The 26,496-nt window shown below is 51.4% G+C and overlaps 9 protein-coding genes across 9 annotated transcripts; 3 read left to right on the top strand and 6 right to left on the bottom strand.

Annotated features, from left to right (window-relative positions):
- Positions 1–403: 403 nt before the first annotated feature.
- N7509_011369 (uncharacterized protein) lies at positions 404–3,209 on the bottom strand (the record flags this gene model as incomplete). The annotated part of the gene is made up of 2 exons (XM_056636006.1): positions 404–2,539; positions 2,598–3,209. 2 exons carry the CDS (start codon positions 3,207–3,209, stop codon positions 404–406), a joined length of 2,748 nt encoding a protein of 915 aa, XP_056486626.1.
- A 661-nt stretch (positions 3,210–3,870) lies between these two features.
- On the top strand, positions 3,871–4,172 carry N7509_011370 (uncharacterized protein; the record flags this gene model as incomplete). Its single annotated transcript, XM_056636007.1, has 2 exons — positions 3,871–3,917; positions 3,980–4,172. 2 exons carry the CDS (start codon positions 3,871–3,873, stop codon positions 4,170–4,172), a joined length of 240 nt encoding a protein of 79 aa, XP_056486627.1.
- Positions 4,173–4,480: 308 nt separating this feature from the next.
- On the bottom strand, positions 4,481–7,896 carry N7509_011371 (ion transporter; the record flags this gene model as incomplete). Its single annotated transcript, XM_056636008.1, has 3 exons — positions 4,481–4,977; positions 5,033–7,519; positions 7,605–7,896. 3 exons carry the CDS (start codon positions 7,894–7,896, stop codon positions 4,481–4,483), a joined length of 3,276 nt encoding a protein of 1,091 aa, XP_056486628.1.
- Positions 7,897–9,371: 1,475 nt separating this feature from the next.
- On the top strand, positions 9,372–16,170 carry N7509_011372 (bifunctional carbamoylphosphate synthetase/aspartate transcarbamylase; the record flags this gene model as incomplete). Its single annotated transcript, XM_056636009.1, has 5 exons — positions 9,372–9,981; positions 10,113–10,648; positions 10,699–13,306; positions 13,360–16,055; positions 16,114–16,170. The coding sequence occupies 5 exons, from the start codon at positions 9,372–9,374 to the stop codon at positions 16,168–16,170; spliced, it is 6,507 nt and encodes a 2,168-aa protein (XP_056486629.1).
- A 1,343-nt stretch (positions 16,171–17,513) lies between these two features.
- N7509_011373 (uncharacterized protein) lies at positions 17,514–19,256 on the top strand (the record flags this gene model as incomplete). The annotated part of the gene is made up of 5 exons (XM_056636010.1): positions 17,514–17,706; positions 17,769–17,813; positions 17,888–18,225; positions 18,281–18,595; positions 18,660–19,256. The coding sequence occupies 5 exons, from the start codon at positions 17,514–17,516 to the stop codon at positions 19,254–19,256; spliced, it is 1,488 nt and encodes a 495-aa protein (XP_056486630.1).
- Positions 19,257–19,393: 137 nt separating this feature from the next.
- N7509_011374 (acyl-CoA synthetase) lies at positions 19,394–21,020 on the bottom strand (the record flags this gene model as incomplete). Its single annotated transcript, XM_056636011.1, has 2 exons — positions 19,394–19,558; positions 19,620–21,020. The coding sequence occupies 2 exons, from the start codon at positions 21,018–21,020 to the stop codon at positions 19,394–19,396; spliced, it is 1,566 nt and encodes a 521-aa protein (XP_056486631.1).
- Positions 21,021–21,704: 684 nt separating this feature from the next.
- On the bottom strand, positions 21,705–22,529 carry N7509_011375 (methyltransferase; the record flags this gene model as incomplete). The annotated part of the gene is made up of 1 exon (XM_056636012.1): positions 21,705–22,529. One exon carries the CDS (start codon positions 22,527–22,529, stop codon positions 21,705–21,707), a length of 825 nt encoding a protein of 274 aa, XP_056486632.1.
- Positions 22,530–22,851: 322 nt separating this feature from the next.
- On the bottom strand, positions 22,852–23,901 carry N7509_011376 (nitronate monooxygenase; the record flags this gene model as incomplete). The annotated part of the gene is made up of 1 exon (XM_056636013.1): positions 22,852–23,901. One exon carries the CDS (start codon positions 23,899–23,901, stop codon positions 22,852–22,854), a length of 1,050 nt encoding a protein of 349 aa, XP_056486633.1.
- A 348-nt stretch (positions 23,902–24,249) lies between these two features.
- Positions 24,250–26,432, bottom strand: N7509_011377 (exocyst subunit EXO84; the record flags this gene model as incomplete). Its single annotated transcript, XM_056636014.1, has 3 exons — positions 24,250–24,628; positions 24,687–25,965; positions 26,039–26,432. The coding sequence occupies 3 exons, from the start codon at positions 26,430–26,432 to the stop codon at positions 24,250–24,252; spliced, it is 2,052 nt and encodes a 683-aa protein (XP_056486634.1).
- Positions 26,433–26,496: the final 64 nt, after the last annotated feature.

Raw genomic sequence — 26,496 nt, forward strand, 5'->3', positions numbered from 1 at the left:
CACTTCAGGCGTCAACCAGTTCCAGCTCCTGTGTGAATCCGAGAGAAAGTTCAGGTAAAGTATCTTTATTTATCAAGGGAGAACAGACTCTGAATTTACGGCCCAATCAGGGTACGAATACTATTTCAAGGTTACACTTCCGTGTCACATATTGGTGGACGGGCGAATGCGCCGAGATCGCAGTGGTTCGTTATAGTAGATTTTGGACATGTTCCAGTCTGGGATTCATCTCGGTTCAAGTTACTTTGATCTATCGCTCGAGAACTTAATAAACTGCAATATCAAGACTGGCTCGTAACAGCTGAGGTTTATTCATTCATCAAAAAGATATTCTTCTTTCTCATAGCTACCTATGGGCGTGTGTTTTCAATACATCGCGAACTTGATAGGACAGACAAGCCCACTAGAGGCGCCCATCAATTATCTCAAATCCATGAGAAGCTGCATCATTCATAATTTTGTCATGGTCATGGTTAACGTGATCGTCGTGATCGTTGTCATCATTGCTGGTGTTTTCAGGGTGTTCCATATCCTCATCATCATTATCATTGATGTCGGATTGATGGCCCATCAGAGTACTGTTGCTATCGCTGTCTGCACAGTCCATCTCGAAGTTGAATTCTCCGTGGCTGGATTCGACCAGGTAGTCAATTTCCGAGACTTCCTCGAAACCTTCAGGTCCTTCAGGCTGTGCAAGATCCGTTTGCATAATGGAGCCCTCATCAAACGAGCTGTCCAGAGACTGGACTTCGGTCTGGTGTGAGAGTGTGGCACGGTTGGATGCGCCGTCGATTGTGCTTTGCGAATCTGACGGGCCAATATCACTGAATGAATCCTCCGTTGTTGCATTGCTGCCAGTGTGTACTGCAGGTCCGGGAGTGGAGAACCCGCCGGTTTCCATGATCGGAATATCTTGATCTTGGAAAACACCGCCGCTGCCATCATCATTGCCTCCTGCCCAGAGGGGCAACAGGTTTAACTGTTTTTCTGAAAGGCAGCTAAGTGTATCGATAGACTCGATTGGAATCGAGGTCCTTTCGGTGGGGAAAAGTAGTTCCCGCGCGATTTGGCGGATGTAGGTATTGGCCGAGACAAGGAATAGAGTCAGGTCAAAGGGATTGGCGGGTGATCCGAGAAGATTGCCTTGGGCAAGTAAATGGTGGGGCTGAATCGGTGCCACGTTTTCAGGGAAATCCGAATACTCTGGGAAAGCCTGATTGTTTTGATTTCCTTGTCTCGGAAGGCCGGTTTCTCCCAACGAAGGAGGTCCGAACATATCTCTAGAGCGGTGGTCGGGCTCGGGCTCGAGGCCATCACCGACTCCGAGCTGAGACTGCTCACTATTCCAGTTTTGAGCCTCGCGTGGACGAAAGACGAATGGTTTGCTGTGCGGATTCAGTTCTGCGGACGGGACGAAGGCCGAGGATGAGGCAATGGGCCCCGCAAAGTTTGGCAGTAGTGGTCGCATCGGCAAGGTTACTTGATCGCTCTGGAACGCGGCTAACGATCCTTTTGCCTCTGCCTCAATTTTCCGGTTCATGTTGTTGGCCTCACTTTCAAGAAATGTGCGATGGAAATATCCGATTCTAGCCCTCTCGTGGCCTTTAAAAGCAAGAAGCCCTTCGCCAATATCTGAGATAGTCTGGTGGTACATGTGCTCCGGCTGGAAATCGGCGTCAGAAAGGAGACTAAATTTCAAGAGACCGTACCAGAAGGTCCTGCCAATGAGGCGTTGTAGAACATGCTCTCTATGGAAGGTGAAGCTCATCCGAGGGCTCATGGTCGCAGGGACTAAATCACTGGATCGAATTGGGTCCCGACTGCTTTTCAAAAGACTGTAGAGTCTGTACCTCACAAACTCCTTCAGAAGGCTTGTCAGATAATTGACTGCAGCCCGGTTTCGCGGGCATTGCTCTCGGTGCTCAATGAGCTTTTGATACTCAGGATTGTCGTCAAGCCAGGTCATCTCAGCCCCAGCAAGGTGCAGGAACTGGTCAATGAGATCATCGGCAAAGCTCTTGCTGGCATATTCTATGCGTTGCACCTCCATATCGTCCAGGAAGCCATTCATCCGACTGTGGGCGAAATTCTCAATGTAATTATGCGTGGGGCGGAGACCGGCAGTTCGAATTGTGTACAGCAAAGCTTCATCTCCGACGAGAGCGAGAAATGCGTGACGGCAAAGTTCGGGGGCCTTTATTCCACAAGCCACTCGGTATGCAATCTCCGGATGAATCTCAATGAACTTGGTGTTGGTTGTCTGGTAGAACCAGGACAGAATATATCCGCTTACAGCCGGCACAGTCGCCAGATCGAAGACTTTGGCTATCGCAAAGAATGTCCACAGCTTGGATGGAGTATCCAGGGAGATACCGAGACCTTCCACAACATGCAGGATGTGCTCAATTCCTTCCCGGTGACGCACAGGAGAGTACTCCACCGGTAGACTGGTTGGTTTTACAATGTTTGGAGCATTGACTAACCCCTCAGCTTGGAGATCAACAAAGCCAAGATCCTTCGGAGGTGCCTCGATATCTTCCTCGGTGGGGGGAGGTTGGCGGGGGTGACGACGGATAAGAAGTGATCGCGTTATCCACAGGCTCACAAATGTCCTTGCCTCCAACACACGAAGCCGGCAATTGCCACAGGAGCGTCTGCGAAGCCCATGTTCGAATACCCGACGGGCAGGATACCTCTGTCAATAGGATGACGGCATCTTCTTCTAGGATTGGAGGGGTCAGATCTAAGAGATATTTAATGCCCTGGGGAAGCGAGCCCTGGTGGAAGCCTCGTTGTTTGGCGACTCGTTTCTGCCATCGAGGATGAAAGAGTCTCGTCAGATAAGCAGAGCCAGTTGACAGCAATTTCTCACTGTGGACGCGATGAGTGGTTGTCGATGAGCATGACGGTTTACGGCAGGTATTCTCTGGTGGCGGGTCAATGTAGACGAGGGTATCACCATCATCGAAAAGCAAAAGTGGTATCATCGGGGCCTCGGTAAGATCGGACTCGCGTCGACGAAACGGGGGAATGGGCGTGGGTATGGGAATGGGTACAGTAGGCTCTGGCTGTTGAAAGTAAGTGTCCTCGGTAGGAACTGCCGAGGCTTGTAGAGCCGTCTCAGTTAACTGGCCATTATGCCAAGTCGAGATGACAGTAGGAAGCACAGGAGATGAGGGTCTGGCTCGAGGTGGCTGGAAGGAAGCCATGGTGGAGAAGCATGCATGGAGATGGGCACATCAAAGAGGTGAAGTGGAAGTGGAAGTGGAAGTGGAAGAAGGGAAGCAGGTGAACTCGAAGAAACGTGATCTTTGGGGGCGGAGTGAGTTGAGCCTCAAGCGGGAAGCTGCTGCCTGGGTACTTGCCGTAACTGTGCTCGACAGCAGTATGCTAGTATAGTATACGGTATAGTATACGGTATAGTATAGTATAGTAGTATAGCAGTACTTGTGATTACTACACTTCCATGACTCACATGACCTATATCAATACCTACTAGTACTATATCTATATCCAACAACTCGGGGCAGTTCGTGGATCTATCGATGACTCCACTGCGGGGCTTACACTTGTGTACTTCCAGCCCCACCCACACCAGGTACAAGAAACCTCGGAAACAATAGGGCCTGAACGAACCAGAACCCACGATTGGGCGAACCGTGGTAGCTATCATGTCCATTTCTAGCTTCTAGCCACATCTGGTGATGTGCTCATTGAGATGTCATGACGACAGTAGATCACTCGTATCTCTCAGAGGTCTCCTCTTGGATTCCTTTTCTTCACTCGTACGATCTCACAACCTCTATCTTTATATCCTGAGGTCTATTAACACCACCGAGAATAGCATCTGGAAAACAAGAAACCTCCAGAATGGCCGCCCTCACTAGAAATTCAATCACAGGACGCAAGCCGATGAAGTCCGTGCCCTCAACCTGGATCTTTCGCCACTCACTACTGATACCATATACCTTTCAAACAGATCCACCTCCATTGCTCTCATGAGCATCGTCGGTGTCGTCGCAATGTTCCGACTGATGGCGAAGAGAGGCACTACGATGACCGCAAGCGAAGAAGTGGAAACATCGCGAGGTGGCAGCGCTCAAACCGACGTGGGAAACAAGACCGCCCGACCTCCACGTACATACCCGGTTCCTCGGGGTGGTTCGATCTAATTGGGAGGGAAGTGGGACAGCTGGGAGAACTAGTGAAAAGGAAGGAAAGAAGGAAGGAAGGAAATTATAAGTGCTTTCGTGTACGATCAATCCTAGTAGCGTGTGTGTATGTGTATGGGCATAAAATACAAAATGGAGGCAATGCGCGCTCGTGGAAACAGAAGCCGAGAAAAAAAAAATCATATCAATCAGAAGTCCGCCCTCCTTTCTTTCCCTTGATATCTGTACAGGGTATTTGCGAATGTACAAAAAGCACGAGGACATACAAAACGATGAAAAACGCAAGAATGAGAACAAAGTGAGCCTCCTTATGCTGATCGTGGTGCATCATGATCGTTGTCGCCGTCGTGGTCATACTCCTCCTTCCTCGGCGAGTATGAAAGACGTCCATCACGGCCAATCCGGCTCTCCTCTGAGCCGGGTCGGCGCTTTTTCACATCTTTATCTTTCTTTTCCGCGCGCTTCTTCCTCTCACGTTGACGAAGCTCATCCACCCGAGGGCGGCTTCCACTTCGACTCGACCCAGTTTTTCGAAGGTCCTTAACTTCCCTGATCACTTCGCGGAATCCTTCCTCAATATTGTTCATTCGAGCCAGAACCAATTTACTAAGCATGTCTTGGGTTTGACTCGTCCCTTCACGTCGGAGACCCCCCCGTTGCGAATGCCATTTGGGTGTTGAAGCTAGATGGTACAGCGCCAGCGTAAGCACCAACCACTGCCTTGTTGTCTCCCAGGTCAGATCCCAGGCCAAATAGCAGAGATCTCTGAGGTCGAGCTGAGCCAGGGCGGTCCGGGATATAAAGGCTTTCGAGCTCTGGTACAGACATCTGGTTTAACCCCAGGGAGGCATTTCTAATACCAGCAGGGGCAGGGTGTCTCTTTATGGTGCCCTGGTCCACTGAGGTCGATACATGAGGCAGGCGACTGGGTTCATCATCAGAAGAATCTGGGTTGGGCCGGGTAGGAGTGGCCCGGCCTTCGGTGCCTTCGTTCGGTGACCCGAGGGGATTGTAGAGCATAGTGACTCCGGAAACGTTTCGGGTGTGCTTAGGCCGGCGGGTAGGGCTGCCACGGCGCGACAACAGTCTCGCGGTCGATGGCCGAGAGCTGTAGAATTTAGGCGTGGTCTTTTCACTACTCCTCACTTCCTCCTCCACGTCGCTGTTGTTTTCTTTGTCGGAGTCTCCGCCGTCACTTGTAAGTTCGTCATCTCCTTCCATATCCGTGTGCTGGGAGAGCTGTCTTGTTCGGGTGGGGGACGCAGAATCTCCTCGTGGACGACTGAACGTAGGGCCAGCTACGTGGCTGGTTCTTTCCTCTGGATTGGAGGCCACCGAGCGAGTAGTCTCCGTAAAGTTGCGTCCACCCGCAGCGAGGGTCTTGCGGAATGGAAACCGCAGTCGACGGGTAGGCATTTCGAGGAGATCGGCCACGGAATCCTGCTCATCGGGGGTATGAACTGGGCCGGAACCAATCTCTTGCATCCAATCTTTGATCACGTTGTTGGTTTGCTGCTTGCGCCGGGGCCCGCGCAGTCGATCATCGCTTAACGGTCGTCGGAAAACCTCCTCCAATGCCTGGTCTTTCTGGTAGGTTGCAACCGAAGGCTCTCGAACCAGGCCCGGGCCCCTGTTGCTGAATGCACGGAATCGACTTGGTCGCCAAGTTTGCGTGGGATCTGTTGTTCTTGTCTGGGGATTTGCATCGACCAAGTCAGTTAATTCCACCACTTGGGAGCTAAGAATGGTTTTCTCGTAGAGACAGATGGTAAACAAGATCGGTAAATGGGTGATTTTGATGATCGTTCGATTAAGCCGAATAAATTCTCGAAATGGCATCACATATCGAAAGGGCGTGACCAACCACGCAATAATATTCGTCGGGGCAACGTAGGAGAAAAGTGCATCCGATTTGACCATAGAAATCGCGTTGACGGCAAACAAAAATTGGTGTTCTTGGTTGGCATTCTGAACGATTCTCATGAAGGAGTTGGTGAGAACTGTAATCAAGATGGTGACGACAACGAAATGACAAATGAAGAGGAAGAGTGTCAGGATGGACCGCCCGAGAAGATTATAATCCTCCCACATCGCCCATGCCGTAGGCGTAAAGCCCATCAGCATTTGAAACAGTCCGTATGCCACTGTATTGGGAGAATGATCGTTTCCAAATGACAAAAAAGCGACAAAGAATCCACTGCAGGCGATGATGATCAACACAAACACTGCAATCAGATCGGACGCCATAATACGAAATGCAATCAGCAGTTGCGAAAAGTATCGGTAATGATCGAGTATGGAAAAAAGGCGAGGGAATAAAAGTACCGCATTGGCCGCCAACACATCATACGCCTGGTTGGCCACCTGCTGATTGCGAGGGTAAGTCAAAAAGGCACCATAGACCCGCAAGCAGTAGTAGCAGAAGAACAACAGTAAGATTCCCAGGTCAAATAGATTCCAGAAGCTCATCAGGTATAAGCTAAATCCCTGCTCGTTAAATCCTACCACTTCATCAAGCATGAACCCTGTACTCCAAAACCAAAATACGACCTCTAGAGAAGTGATCGACCGGCTTCTGTCTTGCAATACTGCCAGGAACAGCCCTAGTAGCACAGCGAAGGAGAGAGTAGAGAGGAATTGCCGATATCGTGGTACTCGTAGTCGAGATAGCTTGAACAGGGAAGCTTCGCGGGGGTTGTATAATGTCACGGAGCGGCGCGTTGCTGAATTCCCAGGTCCAGCCATGGGGTTTCCATTCGGATTTGCAGATGTCCCATAATCGGGACCAATAGCGGTATTCCCGCGACGATGTAAATGATCGGCCGCTGAATGGAAGACGATAGTTCCAGCCCAAATGGCTTCCAATTGTTGAACAACCACGGGGTGGGCCAAAAACCGCTTCGCTTGGGCTCGAATGGCGACTTCGAGGCATGAAACCCGTCCGGACCCCACGACCCGTTTCCCTTGTGGACCATGTGCCCACGCAGCCGATGGATCCTGACCCTGGAGCGGGTAGAACTCATAGGATAGCGCGTCGATCAGCTCTCTCGTCGAGTATTCGCGGAGTAATTTGATCGCTAGTAGTTCGCTCACCATCGCCCGTGTTTGGCTAGCACCGCTGTTTCCCGGGTTGAGCTGTATTTCCTTCTCGAACTGGAGACAATTGGCCATGAGGGCATAGAGAGTGGCTCGCGAGAAGTGGGCGGACATGAGTTTTTGTTGAATGGGCTTGATCAAAAACTGCGACACCTGCGGTGATCGCAGCTGATCCCATGTCAAGGTCGTCTCACAGCGGGAGGCGATCAAGGGACGAATCGCATGGGTGATATCGTAGACTGGGAGGGAATCTATCGCGGCAATTGGTGGTCAGTTTCTGGAGATCTTTGAGAGCGAAGTTCAAGTTGAGAAAGACGGGGGGGAAGAAGAACATACCTAGTTGTGAGGCGGAGAATATTGGGAGAAGTGGTGTCGACTCCATGGGCCGCTCGTCCTCTTCCTCATTGTGATCTTGAATCCAATCGGCATCCTCGTCCTCGTCCTCGTCCAGGCTTTCTTCGTCTACATCGTGCAACTCGGGCGCGTCGTAGTCGCGTCTGCGGCCACGGTTTGCGGCAGCTCGAAACCAGGGAGAGGTATTGTGATCGCTTGGTGTAAAGGGCGAGGCAAACGGAGACTCATCGATCTGGGTGCGACGTGGTTTCGGACGAAGCAGTGAAGCCAGCATCGTGGAGGGAGTTTTCAGACGCGAACCCGCATGATAAGGGATATTTTGAAAGGTGTGTGAGGGAGGGGAGGGTGAAGGTGGGGGGAGAGCAGTCGAGGAGGGGATCACCCGGCAGATACTAGTAGCAGAGCACGACCGGGGAAAAGGTGCAAGGACTCGGAGGAGTAAAAGCTCCAAGTATGCGAGGTCGCGAGCGATTAACGCAGACCAGCGAGTCGGAGCTACCCTGGGGCCCTCGTATAGGCTAGTAGCGCAAAGCTATCGCGCATCTGGAGCGATCGGAGCCCCACACGTCATGGCGCAGACCAGCTGACCACTCGTGTCATTCCAAGATTCACGATTCACGATTCAAGATTCAAGATTCCTGGTGGAATTTGAATTTACGGTGTGTCCAGGCTTGGCGATTGGTGGTATTTGAGTTTGTGTTCACTTTGTGCTAATTCCAAAGGTTGTGTTACGTTCAACTCATGGTACTACTACTAGTACTAGTACTGGTGGTATCACATGCCCCGATTCGGCAACATATTTATACAACCACTCGACCCTAGGGTGCAATATATACTAGAACCTCGACGTCCACTAAGCCCTAGATGGCCTCCAGGCTGTTTTACAGCCCTGGAGAAATCACACTATTACTACTACTAAGTGAAGTAGTAGTAATAGTAGTAGAAATTATCTACTGCCAGCGATGCCGCCGGCACTACTAGTAATAGAGGAACTGACTGATCTGTGTCTGGCGCTTCTGACCTGCTGGGCTGTCCTACCGGGTGAAGGGCTAACCTTCAAATTGGAAGTATATTCTAGTAACTAGAGCCTTGGTCCTTGGAGTATACTACCAGTAGTACTAGTATTAGCTACTGGCCATGAGTTTATATACTACTAGCAGTACTCAGGTAACTAGTCGCCCGCCGCTGCAGCCGCCGCTATCGGCCTTATCAGTACTCACCGCCTGCAGATGCCAATGCCTTTTGCATGGTGGATGCAGGTGCAATTGGAAGAGCGTAGTAAACCATTGGTGATCAGTATTGGAGAAATAAATTGCTCATTCAATCTCTTTAACAGCCAAACATCTCAAACATCTCAAACTGCCGTGTCGATCCTTCAAATCCCCAAGCAAATGACTCAATCGCTCCACTTTTTCTGGGAAAATTCTGAAGGCGGTGAACCCTCACCCACCACCGCAACCGGTGGGGCCCGCGCTTGAACGAAAAATTTATTCTGCCAGCCCTCGCTCTTCCTTCTTCCTCCATACCTCAGCTCTTGCAGCTGCAATTCTACTCCAATTCCTCTCCTCCCCCCTTTTCTCCAAAAATACCCTCAAAATTATCCTGAAATCCTGTCGAAAAGAAAAAAAAAGATTCCATTGAAGTCGTGGATGCTGTGCTAGAGTGACCTCGCGCTCGATCAGATCGTCCCCGAGAGGACTTGTCCCTCCCCTCTTTTCTCCCACACCAAAAAAGGACTTGTTGCCCATCATGGCTGCCAACACCGGCGCTATCATTAAGCCCGCCTCGATCCCCGTCCGGGGTGGAACCGATCGCCTTGTGGCCCTCGAGTTGCAAGATGGCACCGTTTATCAGGGTTACAACTTTGGTGCTGAGAAGAGCATTGCCGGTGAACTGGTCTTCCAAACCGGTATGGTCGGCTACCCTGAGTCCATCACCGACCCTTCCTACCGTGGTCAGATCCTGGTTATCACTTTCCCTCTCGTGGGTAACTACGGTGTCCCCTCGCGGGAGCAGATCGACGACCTTCTCAAGCTGCCCACCTACTTCGAGTCCAGCCAGATCCACGTCGCTGCGTTGGTGGTCGCAACCTATGCCGGAGAGGACTTCTCCCACTTCCTCGCGGAGTCATCCCTGGGCAAGTGGTTGAAGGATGAGGGTGTCCCCGCCATGCACGGCGTTGACACTCGTGCGCTGACCAAGCGCCTTCGTCAAACCGGTAGCATGCTGGGCCGCATGCTGCTCCAGAAGCCCAACGTCTCCCAGGAGGTTGCCTCCGGCACGGACATTGCTACCTGGAAGTCACACTTCGAGGAGATTGAGTGGGTGGACTGCAACACGAAGAACCTCGTCGCTGAGGGTAAGTCAATTGTCCATTCCAAAACCAAACCATGAAGCCGAAAAACTCGGCAGTATTGGAATATTGTCTAATTGGACCCCTCTTCATTTACAGTCTCTATCCGTGAACCCAAGCTTTACTCTCCCCCGCAGATGTTGCTCTCAAGCACCCCTCGGGACGGAACGTCCGCGTTCTGTGCCTGGATGTTGGTATGAAATACAACCAGCTCCGCTGCCTGTTGACCCGTGGTGTTGAGGTCATGGTTGTTCCCTGGGACTACGACTTCCCCACCCTGGCAGGCAAGGACTACGATGGTCTGTTCGTCTCCAACGGACCCGGTGACCCCGCTACTCTCACAACCACTATCGACAACCTGGCCAAGACATTCAAGGATGCCCGCACACCTGTCTTCGGTATCTGTCTGGGTCACCAGCTGATTGCCCGCGCCGTCGGTGCTACAACCAGCAAGATGAAGTTCGGTAACCGTGGTCACAACATTCCCTGCACCAGCATGATCTCTGGCAAGTGCCACATCACTTCTCAAAACCACGGTTATGCTGTGGACGCCTCCAGCCTCCAGAATGGCTGGGAGGAGCTGTTTGTCAATGCCAACGATGGCAGCAACGAGGGTATCCGTCACACCACCCGTCCCTTCTTCAGTGTGCAATTCCACCGGAGAGCACCCCTGGTCCTCGCGATACCGAGTACCTGTTTGATGTCTTCATCAACACCATCCAGAACACCATTGCCTCTGCGGATGCGCTCACCAAGCCTGTCGAATTCCCCGGTGGCATCAAGGCTGAGAATGTCAAGGCTTCCCCCCGAGTTTACGTCAAGAAGGTTCTGGTCCTGGGATCCGGTGGTCTCAGCATTGGCCAGGCCGGAGAGTTCGATTACTCCGGTAGTCAGGCCATCAAGGCACTGAAGGAAGAAGGAATCTACACGATCTTGATCAACCCCAACATTGCTACTATTCAGACCTCCAAGGGTCTCGCAGACAAGGTCTACTTCCTTCCCGTCAACGCCGACTTCGTGCGCAAGGTCATTCAACACGAGCGCCCCGACGCCATCTACTGTACCTTTGGTGGTCAGACTGCTCTCTCAGTCGGTATCCAGCTCAAGGATGAGTTCGAGGGCCTGGGTGTCCAGGTTCTTGGTACTCCCATCGATACCATCATCACTACCGAGGACCGTGAGCTGTTTGCTCGCAGCATGGATTCCATCAACGAGAAGTGTGCTAAGTCTGCATCTGCATCCACTCTCGAGGAGTCTTTGCGCGTTGTCGAGGACATTGGTTTCCCCGTCATTGTTCGTGCCGCTTACGCTCTGGGTGGTCTCGGCTCTGGCTTCGCTGAGGACATGGGCCAACTCAAGGACCTTTGCACCAAGGCCCTCGCTGTCAGTCCTCAAGTCCTTATCGAGCGCAGTATGAAGGGTTGGAAGGAAATCGAGTACGAAGTTGTTCGTGATTGCCAGGACAACTGTATCACTGTCTGTAACATGGAGAACTTCGATCCTCTCGGCATCCACACTGGTGACTCCATTGTCGTGGCTCCCTCCCAGACCCTCTCGGACGAGGACTACAATATGCTGCGAACCACTGCTGTTAATGTCATTCGTCACCTTGGTGTTGTCGGTGAATGTAACATCCAATATGCCCTGAACCCGTTCTCTAAGGAGTACTGCATTATCGAGGTTAATGCTCGTCTGTCCCGTTCTTCGGCTCTTGCCTCCAAGGCCACTGGTTACCCGCTTGCTTTCATCGCTGCTAAGCTGGGTCTGGGTATTCCCCTCAACGAGATCAAGAACTCCGTGACCAAGTCCACCTGTGCTTGCTTCGAGCCTTCCCTCGATTACTGTGTGGTGAAGATTCCCCGTTGGGATCTGAAGAAGTTCACTCGTGTCTCGACCCAGCTTGGTTCCTCTATGAAGTCTGTTGGTGAAGTCATGAGCATTGGTCGCACCTTTGAGGAGGCTATCCAAAAGGCCATCCGCTCCGTTGACTTCCACAACTACGGTTTCAACGAGACCGATGCCCTCATGTCGATCAAGGCTGAGCTCCAGACCCCCTCTGACCAGCGTCTGTTTGCCATCGCCAACGCCATGGCCGCTGGATACACTGTTGATGATATCTGGAAGCTGACCAACATTGATAAGTGGTTCTTGAGCCGCCTCAAGGGTCTCAGCGACTTCGGCAAGTCTCTCACTTCCTTCAACGCCACCAGCGTGCCCATCTCTATGATCCACCAGGCCAAGCAGCTTGGTTTCTCTGATCGTCAGCTTGCCAAGTTCCTGAGCTCCAACGAGCTGGCTGTGCGCCGTAAGCGTGTCGAGGCTGGCATTATGCCCATTGTTAAGCAGATCGACACTGTTGCTGCTGAGTTCCCTGCTGTGACCAACTACCTTTACTTGACCTACAACGCCTCTGAGCACGATCTGAAGTTCGATGACCACGGTATTATGGTTCTTGGATCTGGTGTCTACCGTATTGGTTCCTCCGTTGAGTTCGATTGGTGCTCCGTCCGTACCATTCGTACCCTCCGTGAGCAGGGCCACAAGACTATCATGGTTAACTACAACCCTGAGACTGTCAGTACCGATTATGACGAGGCCGACCGCCTGTACTTCGAGAACATCAACCTGGAGACTGTCCTTGATATCTACCAGCTCGAGTCATCTAGCGGTGTTGTCATCTCTATGGGTGGTCAGACTCCTAACAACATTGCCCTGCCCCTGCACCGCCTCAATGTTAACATCCTGGGTACCTCCCCCGAGATGATTGATGGTGCCGAGAACCGTTACAAGTTCTCGCGTATGCTGGACCGTATCGAGGTCGATCAGCCTGCCTGGAAGGAGCTTACTAGCATTGACGAAGCCCGGGACTTCTGCGACAAGGTCGGCTACCCTGTGTTGGTTCGCCCCTCCTATGTGCTTTCCGGTGCTGCGATGAACACTGTCTACTCCGAGCACGACCTGGCCAACTACCTCAACCAGGCCGCGGACGTGTCCCGTGACCACCCTGTCGTTATCACCAAGTACATCGAGAACGCTAAGGAGATTGAGATGGACGCTGTCGCCAAGAACGGTGTTATGGTTGGCCACTTCGTCTCTGAGCACGTCGAGAACGCCGGTGTGCACTCTGGTGACGCCACTCTTATCCTGCCTCCCCAGGATCTTAGCGAAGAGACTGTTGCCCGCATTGTGGAGGCCACTCGCAAGATCGGTAACGCTCTGAATGTCACTGGTCCTTACAACATCCAGTTCATTGCCAAGGACAATGACATCAAGGTCATTGAGTGCAACGTTCGTGCTTCGCGATCCTTCCCCTTCGTCTCAAAGGTCATGGGTGTCGACCTGATCGAGATGGCCACCAAGGCTATGATCGGTGCTCCTTTCCAGGAGTCCCCCCTGTCAGCGTTCCCAAGGACTACGTCGGTGTCAAGGTCCCCCAGTTCTCCTTCTCTCGTCTGTCGGGTGCTGATCCCGTTCTTGGTGTTGAGATGGCTTCGACCGGTGAGGTTGCTTCCTTTGGTCGTGACAAGTACGAGGCCTACCTCAAGGCTCTGCTTTCCACCGGATTCCGCCTGCCTAAGCGCAACATCCTCTTCTCCATCGGTTCCTACAAAGAGAAGCTTGAGATGCTGCCTGCCATCAAGAAGCTGCACAAGTTGGACTACAACCTGTTCGCCACCTCTGGTACTGCTGATTTCCTGAAGGAGAACGGTGTCCCCGTCAAGTACCTCGAGGTTCTGGCCGGCGAGGAGGATGACTTCAAGTCTGAGTACTCTCTGACCCAGCACTTGTCGAACAACCTCATCGATCTGTACATCAACTTGCCTTCCAACAACCGCTTCCGCCGTCCTGCCAACTATATGTCCAAGGGTTACCGTACTCGTCGTATGGCCGTTGACTACCAGACTCCTCTGGTCACCAACGTCAAGAACGCCAAGATCCTGATTGAGGCCATCGCTCGTCACTACCCCCTGAACATCCAGACCTCTGATTTCCAGACTAGCCACCGTACCGTGGTCCTGCCTGGTCTGATCAACATCGCTGCCTTTGTTCCTGGCCTCGTCACCCCTGGCTCCAAGGATTTTGAGGATGTCACCAAGGCCTCGATTGCTGCCGGTTTCTCCATGGTCCGTGTCATGCCCGTTGGTGTTGACAGCTCGGTCACCCAGGCCACCGATCTGAAGATCGTTCAACAGAACGCCCAGGACAAGTCCTACTGTGACTTTAACATCTCGGTTGCCGCTACCGCCACCAACTCTGACCAGATCACCCAGGTGACTGGTGAGGTTGGCTCCCTTTTCGTCCCGTTCAACCACCTCTCTGGTAACATCAACAAGGTGGCTACTGTGACCAACCACTTCGGTTCTTGGCCCTCCAACAAGCCTCTGATCACTGATGCTAAGGGAACTGATTTGGCTTCTATTTTGCTGCTCGCCAGCCTGCACAGCCGCAACATCCACGTCATGAGCGTGACTTCCAAGGAGGACATCAGCCTCATTGCGCTCAGCAAGGAGAAGGGCCTTAAGGTGACCTGCGATGTGTCGATCTTCTGCCTCTTCCTTTCCCGCGAGGACTTCCCCGAGTGTGCCTCCCTGCCCTCTGCCGAGGACCAGAAGGCTCTCTGGGACCATATGAGCACCATCGATGTTTACTCGATTGGCAGCATCCCTTACCAGCTTGCTGGCAAGGAGGCTTCTCCCGCTGTCGGCATTGCTGAGTCCCTTCCCCTGCTCTTCACTGCCGTCGCTGAGGGTCGCCTTACCGTCGAGGACATCACTGCTCGCCTCTACGAGAACCCCAAGAAGATCTTCGAGCTGCACGATCAGCCCGATACCTCTCTTGAGATTGAGATTGACCGCCCTTACCTGTACCAGAGCGCCGATGCTTGGTCCCCTTTCAGCGGCAAGGTGATGCGCGGATCTGTTCAGCGTGTCACTTTCCAGGGCAAGACTTCTTGCCTGGACCGTGCGATCACCTCCGATGCCATCAAGGGTACTGACATGTCTTCTCACCGCATCGTCCCTACCTCGCCCGTGCAGAAGCCTACCACTCCCATGGTTCGCCCTGAGAGCTCACTTGACCGTCACGTTTCCGTCTCTGGTACTCCTGGCCGTCGTTTCCGCGGCGAGGTCAACGTTCCCTCTATTGGCGAGCTTGGCCCTCCTCTGTACCCCTCGGCCCCGGTATCTTCCTCGCTGTATGAGATGCTGTCGCGCTCCCCCTTCCGTGGCAAGCACGTGTTGTCCGTGAACCAGTTCACTCGTGCGGACCTCCACCTGCTTTTCACTGTCGCCCAGGAGATGCGTCTTGGTGTTCAGCGCCAGGGTGTCCTTGATATCCTCAAGGGCCGCGTCCTCGCTACCCTGTTCTACGAGCCCTCTACCCGCACCTCGGCCTCCTTCGATGCCGCTATGCAGCGTCTAGGTGGACGCGTCATCCCCATCGCTACCGAGCACTCCTCGACCCAGAAGGGCGAGACTCTGCAGGACACCATCCGCACCCTGGGCTGCTACGGTGATGCCGTGGTCCTGCGCCACCCCGACCCCAAGAGCACCGAGGTTGCGGCCAAGTTCTCCCCGGTCCCCATCATCAACGGCGGCAACGGCTCCGTCGAGCACCCCACCCAGGCTTTCCTGGACCTCTTCACCATCCGTGAGGAGCTGGGTACAGTCACCGGCCTGACTATCACCTTCACTGGTGACCTCAAGTACGGCCGTCCCGTGCACTCCTTGATCAAGCTGCTTCAGTTCTACGATGTCCGTGTCCAGCTTGTCTCCCCCAAGGAGCTTGCTCTGCCCGAGGATGTCCGCCAGCAGATCAAGGCCTCCGGCCAGCTCATCGGCGAGTACGAAGAGCTCACTCCCGAGATTGTCGCTCGCTCCGATGTCCTGTACTCTACCCGTGTGCAGAAGGAGCGCTTCGCCGACCTCTCCCAGTACGAGCGTCTGAAGAACAGCCTTGTCATCGACAACGCTCTGCTCAAGCACGCCAAGAGCCACATGGTTGTCATGCACCCTCTGCCCCGGAACGCCGAGATCGCCGAGGAGGTCGATTTCGACCAGCGGGCCGCTTACTTCCGCCAGGTATGTTCCAACTCCCAATCCCCTCTTTGTAATGAACGACTGCTAACAGATTTCACAGATGAGATATGGCTTGTACTGCCGCATGGCGCTGCTGGCCCTGGTCTTGGCTCACTAAATTTCTTCTCCTTCCATTACACTCCCACCCTGAGACCGGGATTCCTCAAAAAGCGCGCCGTCGATTTTTACGCATGTCATGTCTTTCATTTTACCTGTTCTGTTTTTTTCTTTGGAAAATTTCTGCCAACGTTCTGTCTGGATATCATTCGTAGGTGCAGCTGCCTCGATAGAACGTCGCGAGTTGTGTATAGATTAGACAATCTCCGTTTCCTTTCAAGAACCTGATCACCCCTCGTTCTGTGTATGTTGTATATTATGTGTCATCTACGTGTTTTACGTGTTACGTGTTATGTGTTATGTTTATGTGTGTCTCGTGTGTTTTTGGCGTGCGTTGCGTTCGGTCTGTTTTTTGGTTGGCGTTTTTCTTTTTTGGGTCGGGTTCGGGTTCCGGTGGATATTTCATTTTTCACAGCATTTGGCATTTTATATGCCAACGACTTGAAATAAATACTATTTCTGGTCATCAAACATGTTCTCTATGTAAATTTCAATCGAATTATGCAAAAAAACCCATGCATTTTGCCATTCATGCTCTGTTTTTGGTACAATAATGTTCTGCATTTCGAGCCGGTGGAGTCATTTTTATTTGGAATACGGCGTTGTGATTGGCTGGCATGTTGGAGAACCATGGGAATGGGCTTACTTGATTCGGTCAATTCAATCAGTTCAAGTTCACTTCTCGACAAAATGCAATACATATGTAGGAATATTTAAGCTGCTGATGAGAATATGGGGCAATGAGGTATCATCTTGAATTATACTGGAGCCCATTGCGAGCTTATATCACAGATACTATCCACCCCCTTCTCTATCGAAGGCATGATCTATTTCGACAATCAATTACTGGCTGTGGTCTACTATCTTATTCTTGATTTTATGACCAAGTAGTATGTCTAATTTCTCTCTCAGCAGGGTTGAATTAGCATTTATAGCTTCAAAATAGCATAGAACATGCCAATATATTGTTTATATAATAGTTTCGGGGGAAACTGTCCCCGCCCGATGGTGTGATCTCCCGCCGCGATTGTTCATTACCCTCACGTCTTCACTGGCCAATCCGTGCAAGAATAGATGTCAAACAGAACGTCATTCGCTGCCTCCACAAAAGCCCACACCCTTTCTCGGCCGGGTCAGGGGGCATGAATATGATGCAATCCCTGGAACACGAGGTTTGCGCGTGGTCCGCGGAGTATGTACAGTATGAGGTGCTTTCTGGATCTTTAAGGTTTGGCACACTAATAACACTGGGCCCTTTCTGCACGTCTTATATTTGTGACACTTTCCTCAGATTGGGAATCTTTCAGCAAACTGAGTTCTTCCGGCCAGGCTATTGTCGTCACCATGTCAACCTCGGTTGAAAAGAAAGATGAGTCTGTTGCTAGTGGCACAAAAGACACTGCGGCATCGCCTTCCTCTAGTAGCCTTGCAGAAGGCACAGGCATCGACGAGAAGAAATTGCTGCGGAAGTTAGACTATCGGCTACTTCCTCCGTTGATTCTGCTTTACCTGCTTTCCTTCCTAGATCGAAGCAATGGTGTGTGATATTTAAGTTAATATTCGATTGTGGAAACCAATTCTGACTTGCATTTAACGCAGTTGGCAATGCTCGACTCGAAGGAATGACCGATGATATCAAGATGTGTATGTTGTCTCCGTTTCGTATCGAAAATAAATACCTCCGAAGGAACCCATCTAACTGCTCTATCTCTACGCAGCGGGAGACCAATACCTCACTGGGTTGACCTTGTATTTCATTGGCTACGTCCTTTTCGAGATTCCAGCCAACGTTGTCCTCAAAATGACCACCCCGAGAATCTGGCTACCCACGCTCACTCTTGTTTGGGGTATTGTTGCAACATTACTTGGAGTCGTTCAGAACTACTCAGGCTATCTCTCCTCGCGATTCTTCCTGGGTGTTGCGGAGAGTGGTCTCTTCCCTGGAGTGGTCTTTTACCTTTCCATGTGGTACAAACGAAACGAACAGCACTATCGCGTTGCGTTATTCTTCAGCGCAGCCAGTCTTGCGGGTGCTTTTGGTGGTATATTGGCATGGGTAGGCTTGTTCACAACATTCGGAAGATGAATTATAAGACTAATTGCTCAAACAGGGAATCGCACACATGAAAGGCGTCGGTGGATACAATGGATGGAGATGGATTTTCATATTAGAAGGCCTTCTCACAGTTGTAGTGTCTATTACTGCCTACTTTTGGGTTTACAACTACCCAGACACCGCCGAGTTCCTCACCGAAGAGGAGCGCGAATTTATTCAATTTCGCCTTAAGAATGATAGCGATGCTACGCGAGATGAAGCATTTTCCTGGTCAGCCGTGTTGGATGCATTCAAAGACCCCAAGACTTGGCTCTATGGTCTCGGCTTCCATACAATGAGTTTACCACTATATACGCTTTCTCTTTTCCTGGTAAGTCAAGAAAAAGAGACCGTTCGGTTCAAATACTTGATAAAGTGCTCATACTAGTATATAGCCGACCATTATCAAGGAGTTGGGATATTCCGCCGCTCAGGCACAGCTGCTCAGTGTACCTCCTTACGCCGTGGCTTTCTGTACTACTATCAGCGTCGCCATTTTATCGGAACGGCTGCGTCTTCGAGCCCCTTTTATTATGGGATCGTCGGCTGTGGCTTGCATTGGGTATATTCTTCTGATTTCGCAACACCGGCCTGGAGTGTCGTATCTCGGTACTATTTTTGCCGCGGCGGGTATCTATCCAGCAGTCGCCATTGTCCTCTCATGGCCTGCAAATAACGTATCGGGCCAAACGAAGCGGTGCATCGCCAATGCTATGCAGATTTCGATTGGAAACTTGGGAGCTGTCCTTGGAACGCAGCTATATCGAACTGAAACTAGCCCTCGGTACTTCCTTGGACATGGCTTCGCCCTGGGATATCTTGTTGCCAATATCATTGTCGTAGGAATTCTGTGGAAAGTGCTCCAGAGAGAAAATGTTGAAAAGGAACGCGCTCGTGAGGCACAGGGACTTCGGCCTTTGATGGGTGATATTGGTGATGCCGATGGAGATTTCCTGGGCGACAAGGACCCACGATGGATTTTCCAAACCTGAGCAACACGCATGAATCTACGAGTTCAAGTTTTTAGACCCTACATACTAGCTAGGCCTTGTGAGGACGGTACTATCATGTAATCATCCTCTATTCACTGTTGTCTATTTACATCTAAATCTCTTGTATGAAAAATTATCTATGAAATTTCCGGCCAGAGCTTCTGTACCAGAATCTTCTTGTTGATCTTGCCCATAGCGTTGCGTTCGATACCACTGACCACTTTCAAAACAGTAGGGACCTTGTAAGCAGCCATATCTTGTTTGAGTTCTGATCGCAGTGCTGAAAGCTCGAGAGGAGTCGTCTATGTGATGTGTTAATAAAGTCCAAATAATGTTTTCAAAAGGCGACAAGGGCAAACTTACTCCATCGCGAAACTTGACCACAGCGGCGACCCTCTGGCCCCATTCTTGATCGGCCAATCCAACGACTGCCACTTCTTGAATCGTATCCAAAGCCAACATTTTACGTTCAACCTCGAGTGCGGAAATCTTGTATCCTCCTGATTTGATAATATCGACAGAGGCTCGTCCCTGGATGAAGTATGCACCGGTGACATCTCGTTTGGCGACATCACCAGTTTTGAACCATCCATCTGACGTGAATTCGGAAGACGTAGCCTCCGGCTTTCGCCAATATTCAATAAAGACATTACCGCCCTTGATTTCAATCATTCCTTCCTCATCGTGTGCATCAACAATGCTGCCGTCCTTGGTCAATCGAACCTCGACGCCAGGCAAAGGCCAGCCAACGCTGCCATCAATACGTTTCTCCACTTCAAGTCCACAACTCAAAGCCATGCCGATTTCTGTCATACCATACCTCTCAAGCAGAGTTTGTCCCGAGATTTCTGCAAACTTCGCTTTGATGGGTGTGGGTAGAGCAGCAGAACCTGACACGATTAATCGCAAGGCTTGTGCTCCGGCACGGGCCGCGTCCTCCTTATCTGTGCCACGAATGTTTGAATCAAAATAGTCATTCAAGCGGGAGTAGATTGTCGGCACTGCGAAAAACATGGTCGAGGAGCCACGATCCTGCCAGCGGTTCCAGATCTCGGCCGGGTCAAATTTTGGTCTCATCTCGACTGTAGTACCACTCAGAAGACTGGCAACCAATCCATTTACAATGCCGTGAATATGGTGAAGAGGCAAGACGTGAATGAGGTAGTCCGAGGGTGAGTATTTCCAAGCTTTGACCAAGGAGCTCGCTTGAAAGGTGATGTTTTCGTGGGTGGTTACGCAGCCCTTGGGCCTGGAAGTCGTTCCGGATGTATAGATCATGAGTGCTCGGCGGGTGACCGGGAAGGAAGGCGAGAAAGAGGGTAGCGAGGGCTTCTCATTTCGGCTCAATGGATCGAGACCCATGAAAGGGATATCTGTCGAGCATCCCTCACGCAGTCCTGGGGCAATTTTCTCGAATGTGGGGTGGATGATGACCAGCGATGGGTCTGAGTCTTCAATCACATACAGCAATTCAGCAACAGGGTGAGATGTACACAGTGGAACTGCAATGCCTCCTGCAGCCCAAGTGGCCCATTGAGTCACCACGTAATCATATCCGGTCGCGAGGAAGGCAATGCGGCGCTCCTCCAAGTCGGAGACGCCGAGTTGTTCAAGAATGCCTTTCCTTAGGGCAGCGACGTCCTCCAAAAGCTGGGTAAAGGTGAATGACTGCTGCTTGACCGAGTCAACGACGGCAATCTTCTTAGGATTACTCTTCGCATGTTGCTGTGCGGCCACGAAAATTGGTAACTCAGGGATCGGCATGATCGTGTCTTATCGGGCCGAGGGGCGGAGGAGGGTTGATGAGGGTTGAAGGGGGAGAAGGGATAGAACGATGGGAGAAAGGATGGAGTGGATATTGCGACTCTTGGAGAAGAGATTATCAGTAACGAATGATCATCGAGTAACGTGAAAGCTCAGGTTTGACTTGGCGAGAATGAATTGCATTGGTTCAAGGGGCCTCGGCGTCCAGATTAACTCCGATCGGCATCGCATTTGGATGCCGAGGCCTAACGTGGGGCAAATTCAATGCAGGGCTGAAGAATGTTCAGCCGGTAGCAGCGTAGATAGTAGAGAGGCAAAGGAACAGTGCAGGAGCTTGCATATTTTTACTGGTACTGATATCATGATATTATGGCTGGGATCACTCTGTAGCTGCAGTTTTCATATATTCTACTTGGCCAAACGCCTACTCACACCACTGTGAGCTTCTTCAAGTTTCCAAGAGATCACTCTTGAAAACACAGACTCTAATAAATAGAGCATCATTGATCGAAGTTCACAACGGTAATGTATGTTAAAGTTCAAGTTGAAAACCTCGGCAACCAGCTCTGGAGTATAAAAACGTACTCCGCATTCTGGTCAAAGACTTCGTGGGGAAGTGTATATAGTCGCTAGTACTAGTAAATAGTACCTATGAGCCGCAAAGTTATTGAAAGTCCAGTGTTCTCACCCGAAAACCAATGCCCTAACTTCAATGCTTTCCCTTCCCTTCACATCAATTCCCTCGGGGGGATACGAGAATGCCGTATGCGCCACTCTCTTTGCCACGCCGGTCTGACTATCAAAGCATTTGAGGAGAACCCGCTCATGATTGTCCAATCCGGAGCAATACTTCCACTCCGTATTAGGATTATATTTCACCCCCAGGATCTCCCCATTGAAGGATGGATAGCGATGCTCAATTTTCACATAGTCCGATTCGGGCGTACTTGATGCAGAAGCAAATGCCAAAGGTGACGATTCCACTTTGCCGTTGATCGGCCGCCAAACATTGATGATTCTGTAGCGACCTCGTAGATATTCCTCTGCCTGTGCCGCATTTGCCGCATGTCGGCGTACTCTTAGCTCCGCAGATCGTGCTGTCTGATCAGCATGGACTTGATTCACTGGCTGGCGTGCGGCATTAGGATTCGATCGCCGGATAGTATGATCGAAGAGGACAATGGATTGAGCGTCAGGAACATAATTCAAGAGCAAATTTTCAACTTCCGGATAGTAAAGCCGCCGGATTGCCTCGTCGTCGTCGAATGTTTCATAAGTGGAGGATGATTCGACCCCACCCACTATTTCGAATGCGTCGCGATCTAGTGAGAAATGATGTTCATGTCCCCGAATATCAGATATCGCGACCGTTTGAAAGTTTTCACCGTAATTCCGACGCGGCTCTCCTTCTGGTGGATCTTCAACATAGTTGAAAGGTTCAGATCTATCGATAGGACCCTGGAAGAAGGCCAACTTCGCTTCAATGGGAAGGTACTTGCATGATGACATGTTGACACCGAAGTAACGAATTTGACTGATGAATGAACAAGTTAGGTTGAAATATCAATATAGTCTGATTTTCTCGAGATGGAATGGTGTGGATTGTAGAGTATTAATTGTTGAAATAAAAATGTACTTAATCATTCCATCGGCATTTGAAAGGCCACTAAGCCCAGTCAGCCAATGATCAAAGGCCGAACAGGTATCTTCAAACACGAGTCGGCACCAATTAATTCTGCCAATGTCACAAAATTCTCATCCTCCTTACCAGCCGTTGGCATTTAATACCGTGACTAATTAGTGGATTGATATATTGAGATTTTGACGCTTATTAATACAGTGAAGCAGCATGTTTCAGATGCCTCTTGGTATCCTCTCGTATCGAATCAACAATATCAGCAGCATTTCCCAGCGTATTCATCATGCCCACGCCCGTACCAGCCCATAAACTTCCCATATCCTGGACATCAAGACGTTCCCCATCAGACCCATTCATAGTATCCGACAGCCAAGCTCGAATACTTTTGATATCTTTTCCCCTGGTATACATTTCATAGAATTTATTCCTCAGGCATCGACCATCATAAGTCGTAGGCCAGAAATTGGGGCCCCAGATTTCATCAAAGACGCGAGATCGCGCTGTAGACTGACCGCCATCCGAGGCACTAAATATAGCATCGCGGTAGATCTGAGGAACGTGGGACTCGGCAGCTCCAAGGAACCGTGTTCCCATTACTACCCCCGAAGCACCTAGAGTAAGCGCTGCAGCGGTTGCTCTTCCATCCATGATACCCCCCGCGGCGATCAAAGAGATATCAATTTCCAGCTTCCGAAGTGCATCCACAGTTTCAGGGATAAGAGAAACGATGCTCGCTCCGTCTTGATGTCCGTGGCCACCGGCGTCACTTCCTTGAAGGACCAATGCATCGGGATGGCAAGCCAGAGCTACATCCACCGCGGCCTGCACACTTCCGAGCTGCACCCAAATGCCGGTCTTTGGTGAAACTTTCCGAATACTCTCCGTCCAAGTCTTCATTTCGCTCGTTCCAGCGAAGGAAAGCCATGCAACGGCGGGCTTGTATTTTGCAAATAGCCGCATCCATGCATCGACTGGAGATCCAAATACAATTACTCCCAGCCCGATCGGCAATTGTTCTGGATCAGGAAGGGTGTCCATAATATTTTGAAGCTCTTTCCTTGTAGAGTCTAGCTCTTGGGACAAAGCGTGCATGTCGTCTAGATATCCGATTTGGCCCAGACCACCGGCACGCGTGACTGCTGTCGCTAATTCACTTGTGGCCACGCCACTCATGGGGGCATTGGCGATGAGGGGAGTCTGTATCCATGGGAGCCGGGTCTTCAATGTAGCGAAAGTAGTCATTTCCCAAGGCTGCTTCTTGTCGATTTGCGCGAAAGAAAATGGGGAGACTGCTTTTTTATAGTTAGTACTGACCTACAAGGTTCAGGTTCAAGTTGGTCGCAGACCAAACGCCGAGTGGCAACAGGGATGGTTAGCTCGGTGATTGATCAAATTCTGGTGGAGCCCTAGAGACAATCGAACTTAAAATGGGACGATGAAAATGGACCTCAAGTACCTTGAAAATTGATGCCAGGTGCTCAGGTGGTTTTTGCTTGAAAGCACTAGTAAACTGGAAATCAGAACTAACTACTTTTGGGCACACATCAGACAAAACACAATTCATATTGCTCTGCTAATATATATGCCGTCTTAAATAATTGCCGGCGCGTTAGGAGTAGCTGTCATCTTATCAGGTTGAACAACTCGTGAAGCATCCTCCCCATCTTCCAAGCCTCGCGCGACGAGATCAGTAAAGTCAACGCCCACTGCCGTTAGTAGTGCAGCGTGTTCATGGACGATATCAAGGCATTTCTGCCACACCGTGGTGCCGCGCTGAACACTACTCAGCTGGCGACCTAGCAGGCCGTTGAACCCATCCAGATGGTGCTTGGCCCAGCGAATGCAGGAGCTGCTCATCACGCCAGGGAAGCACTGTTGGTAGATAGCAATGGTGTTTTTGATGAGAGAGAAATAAACGTAAGAGATCTGGAAGATGTAAAGGGGGAGATCTCCCTCGAATACACACGCCCTGTTGTGATGGTTAGGAAAATACATGGGGTAATTATTCATGATAGATTGAGACTCACCGGATACGCTTCGCAATGACATCAGTCCGTGCCTTCAAGTATGTCTGGCGGGCCTGGTCCTCAAATCCAAGACGGCTTAGCCAGCCCACGTTAGTCTTGGTAGCAGTTGGGAATGATTGACTGTCCACCAGGGCGCGTGAAAGCATGCCGGCCAACCGCGTGGCACGTCCATCCACCTTGACATTGATCACATCTTGAGCAATTGCATTGCCCTTGAGGCCCTTGGCTAGTTTGCGCAATCGCTCAATGGTCGAGACAGCCTCGTCAAACCGCTGCAAGGCAATATCGATGTCTAATTCGTCCACTTGCCCCTCCACCCAACGAAGGTTTTGCTGCTTGCCGTCGACGTCGATTCGCAACTCGGATTTGTCGCGGGGCAGATCGGAGATGTCAAGCGGCTCTGTCTTCTGGGAATACGATACGTGTCGTCCTGAGAGGTAGCCGTATGCCTCCAAAGGCTTACTGGCAGCCTCGGTCTCGGAGCGCAAGGTTCGACGCAGGTCTTCGACCGTCTTGCGGAAAGTCGCGAGTAATTCATTTTTGGTCGATGTGTCGCGCTTGTCTTGACGATAAGTAAAAGGCTTTGAGCCCACCCGGACACTGATGGCATTTCCAATGCCCCGATCGAGTGCCTCTTCTCGGGCGGCACCCGTGCCCAGGTTGGCGGCGAGATCGATCATATCAATATCTTGCAGAGGCCAACATTCCTCTGCGACCAGCTTGGTCGGAACGGGGCCGCGTTGATTGGGGTGGGTTTGGTCAACACGCTTGCGTTTCTTCGCCGCGACTAGGAGGTGATCGTTCAACAGCACGATATGGACGGGCCGTTTCGGTTTCCAGGTAGCCGAGTCCAGCTCGGCCCAATGGCCCGTCTCCAACACAATATGTCTCCCGGGAACCGCCGGCAGGAACTTCTGCGAACCCTCGACGGTCTTCCACAGGGTCTGCAGTTGGACGCTCCACATGCTTTCCAGATTGGCGACGGAGCTGCGATTCGAATGGCGTTTGGGGAAGTGATCATCGACCGGGGACATTGGGTTAGGGCTGTTGCCGACATTAGTCTGTCCTAAAGCGGTGGTGAGCTCGGACATGAGAGTGCGTAGGGTGCGCATTTCATCCTTGAGCTTCTCGGCCTCTCGACTGATCTTGATGAACTGGGTGCGGTTCTGGTAGACATTTTGCTGCAGATCGGTGGATGTGCGGTTTTTAACTTTGCGGAGGCTTTCTTGGTATTTTTGGATCTCTTCTTCCGACGCGTTGGCTAGGATGTTGGTAACGTCTAGAGGGGATCACACGTCAGCAATGGATGTAGCACGGAAGGGGAGAGGAAAGAAGGGAATCAAAGGGCATACATCGATCAACGGGGAGACTTGGGTCTCGCAAGGCGTTGAGGTCGACCCTGGGTGCTGGGGCGGCTCCATCTGCTGGGGATGGTTGGCGCGAGATGGCCGATGGGGCGGCCAGCCCTTCGTAACCACCGCCTGGGACGGGAGGCGGCAGGGCAGGGACCGGGGGAGCGTTGGCATCGAAATCGGGAGCAGCATTGAATCTGGTAGAGTAGCGTCGCTTGACGAGATCGGAGGTGGCGCCGCTTTGGGGAGCTCGATCGTGGTTGGGGATAGCGGCCTGGCCGACCTCGGGGGCTCTGGTATTGGCGGGCAAGGGGCCAGAGATGGGTTTGGGAGCACTGATCTGCGGGCGGCGACGGCGAGATTTGCTGCGCAGGGTTAAACCGCGACCTTCCATGATGGTTGGGTGGGGTGGGATGGGGAGAGAAGGGAGGAGAGGTGGAGGGGAGGAAGTTGAGGGG

The sequence above is a fragment of the Penicillium cosmopolitanum genome (genome assembly GCF_028827165.1).
Source record: "Penicillium cosmopolitanum strain IBT 29677 chromosome Unknown utg000009l:1.0-9042332.0:1.0-9050551.0, whole genome shotgun sequence".
NCBI lineage: Eukaryota > Fungi > Ascomycota > Eurotiomycetes > Eurotiales > Aspergillaceae > Penicillium > Penicillium cosmopolitanum.